This window comes from Elephantulus edwardii, unplaced genomic scaffold (assembly GCF_000299155.1).
Source record: "Elephantulus edwardii isolate Elephantulus edwardi_28Jun2011 unplaced genomic scaffold, EleEdw1.0 scaffold00026, whole genome shotgun sequence".
NCBI classification, from domain to species: Eukaryota; Metazoa; Chordata; class Mammalia; order Macroscelidea; family Macroscelididae; genus Elephantulus; species Elephantulus edwardii.
Genome location: NW_006399776.1, coordinates 4,848,601 through 4,851,488, shown reverse-complemented (window position 1 = coordinate 4,851,488; position 2,888 = coordinate 4,848,601). Strand labels below are relative to the sequence as shown.

The window sequence follows — 2,888 nt, the reverse complement described above, 5'->3', positions numbered from 1 at the left end:
TAATATTCTGTTGTGTGAATATACCATAGTTTTTCCTTGCTATTGTGAATAATGCAGCAATAAACATGGGTGTGCATACATCTGTTTGGGTGGTGGCTCTGGTTTATTTAGGGTATATTCCCAGTAGTGGAATTACTGGGTCAAATGATATTTCTATTTCCAAAGATTTGAGAAAGTGCCAGACCACCTTACATAGTAGTTGAAGCATTTTACACTCCTACCAGCAGTGAATAAGGGTTCCAATCTCTCCACACCCTCACCAGCATTTGTTGTTTGCTGCTCTGTTGAACTTTGCTATTGTGGCTGGGGCCCATCCTTTCCTTGCACAGCAGGTGGTGGATATAAACCACCTACCTTTGAAACTGCAGTGTAGCTTCTTAGGTCACCAGACCTCCCCTCACAACCACGTACAGATATCTGTTTAATGTGGAGGTTATGAATGTGGGGCCTAGAGGCAAATGGCAGGGGTTCAGATCAGCCCTACCAGTTTTTAACTGAGTACTCTGGGAAAACGATATTTATTTTCTTTATGTTTGTTTCTTCAGCTCTAAAATAAGCAAAAACATAACACCTTCTGAACAGGGTTGTGTGAGGAAGAATGACCATGCATAGAAAGCAGCATCACAGATCCCGGCACAGGGTCAAAGCTTAGTTGTCAGTTACTCCTCTATACCATCTGAGCTGACGTCTCCAGCCCCTGCCAGGTCTGAATAATATTAGGAACCCTTGGCTACCTCAAGTGGGTTCCTATTCACACGTTCAGGGAGAGTTATCCAAGATAAGAGACATATAAGGGACATAGCCCAGGACCTCACAGGCCCGTTAGCCTGGGAAGAGTAAGAATCAGGGCTGACAGGCTGTGGGTGCATTTAGAGGCCCATCTGTCCTGGCTCTGTGCCACCTTGCTTTTGTAATGTGGAACTAACTTTCTATTTAAATTAGTTTTATTATTATATATAAAGGCAAATATATGATGGCACAATGTGTTACACAGGAAAAGGATGGGCCATCTGCTCCCATGTGATTTGCTACCTCTAATAACCCACTGGAGGGTCAGCTTTGAGTCGGTTTCAACCTGATGGTACACAACAATAACAATGTGTTATGTGCCATGGTGCTACCCAAAGGCCAGCAATTCAAATCTAAGAGCAAAAGATGGGGATTTACAGCCTCCGAAGCCTGGTGGAGAGTCATTGTGAGTTGGAACCAACTCAATGTTAGTGATACTTATTTCATTTATTAAACCATTTTTATTAACTAAAAACAAAATGAATGACTTTTCCCCCTTCAATCCAATTATTATTGTTAGTTGCCATCAAGTCAACTATGATTCTATGCTTTTGATTTTAAAATAAGATATTTTCCCTCCCACTTCAGTGTTGAGGGTCATGAGCGCTGTGCTCCTGTGGACCAGGCGACCTTGCCTGGGACTCACCAGCAGAGGTGATGGTGGGAGTGTGGAGGAGGCGCTGTTCGCTGTTCGAAGGACCTGCCCCCTCCCCTGCAGGCCCAGGAAGCCTGATGGTTCAGAGGGAGTAAGCAGGGGAGGGGTGGTGGGCAGTCAGGACCACTGCTGAGGAGCCCAGCCAGCCCAGACATCTCCCCAGAGTGGATGGCTGAAGGATGGAGTCAACGGCCCCACTCATGCTACCATGTTCCTGGGTTCTTGCCACAGCCCTAGGGGCGATGGTAACATCAATATGGGCTCCCTGTAATCAGTAGCAGGTAGAGCTTTTCACAATAACCCCAGGAGGCAAGTGTTACTGTTAGCCTCGCTTCACAGATGAAGAAACTGAGCCTCTGGGCAGTTAAGCTGCAGGCTCGAGATCACACAGCAGTGAGGGGCAGAGCTGTCCGGGTGAATCACTCTAACTAGTGTAGGGGTGAGGGAGGGTACTTCAGCAGACACCCAAGGCTAGCCGATTTGCTCGGGGTTCCTTACCAGGTGGCCCCTGACAGGCCGGTGATGTAGCTGGCACAGTTCAGGATGTTCAGTTTCTGCAGTCCCAGCAGGTGGCCGTACATGGCCGTCATGGATCTTGTCCCTCCTCCAGTGGCCATAATGGCTATTATTGGTACCTAAGGCACAAAAATAGAAATAGATGATTAAAACCAACTTTTACAGCCAGAGATCGATTGAACATGCAGTCAAGATGCATTGATAATAATGGGTGACTGGAATGCAAAAGTTGGGAACAGAGAAGAAGGATCCCTAGTTGGAAAACGTGGACTTGGTGACAGAAATGAAGCTGGAGATAGAATGATTGAATTTTGTACAATCAATGACTTATTCATTGCAAATACATTTTATAAGAAACATAAATGCAGGTTATACACATGGATTTAACCTGATGGTATGCATAGGAATCAGATCGATTATATCTGTGGAAAAAAACGCTGGAGAATCTCAATATCAGCTGTGAAAACTAGGCCAGGAGCTGACTGTTGAACAGACCACCAACTACTCATAGGCAAGTTTAAGCTGAAGCTGAGGAAAATTAGATCGAATCTACAGGAGCCAAAATATGACTTTGAGTTTATACCACCTGAATTTCAGAATCATCTCAGAAACAGGTTTGAGGCCTTGAACACTAATGACTGAAAACCAGATGAGTTGTGGTAGGATGTCAAATGTATCATCCAGGAAGAGTGCCAATGGTCATTACAAAGACAGAAGAGGAAGAGAAGACCAAAATGGATGTCAGAAGAAACTCTGAAGATTGCACTGGAGTGCAGAAAAGCCAAAGCACAAGGAAAAATTCAAGATACTAAAGAGCTGAACAGAAGATTCCAAAAGGCAGCATGGGATGACAAAGGAAAAATATTACAATGAAATGTACAAGGAGCTAAAGTCAGAAAATCAAAAGGGCTGAACTCATTCAGCATTT

At 44.5% G+C, this 2,888-nt stretch overlaps 1 protein-coding gene across 1 annotated transcript in view; it reads right to left on the bottom strand.

The window, feature by feature from the left end:
- PLA2G4E (phospholipase A2, group IVE) overlaps positions 1-2,888 on the bottom strand; it is a 48,397-nt gene that overhangs the window by 15,856 nt on the left and 29,653 nt on the right. Inside the window, exon 12 of the mRNA XM_006883220.1 lies at positions 1,943-2,079. Coding sequence (XP_006883282.1) covers positions 1,943-2,079 — 137 coding nt within the window. The remainder of the gene's footprint in view (positions 1-1,942; positions 2,080-2,888) is intronic.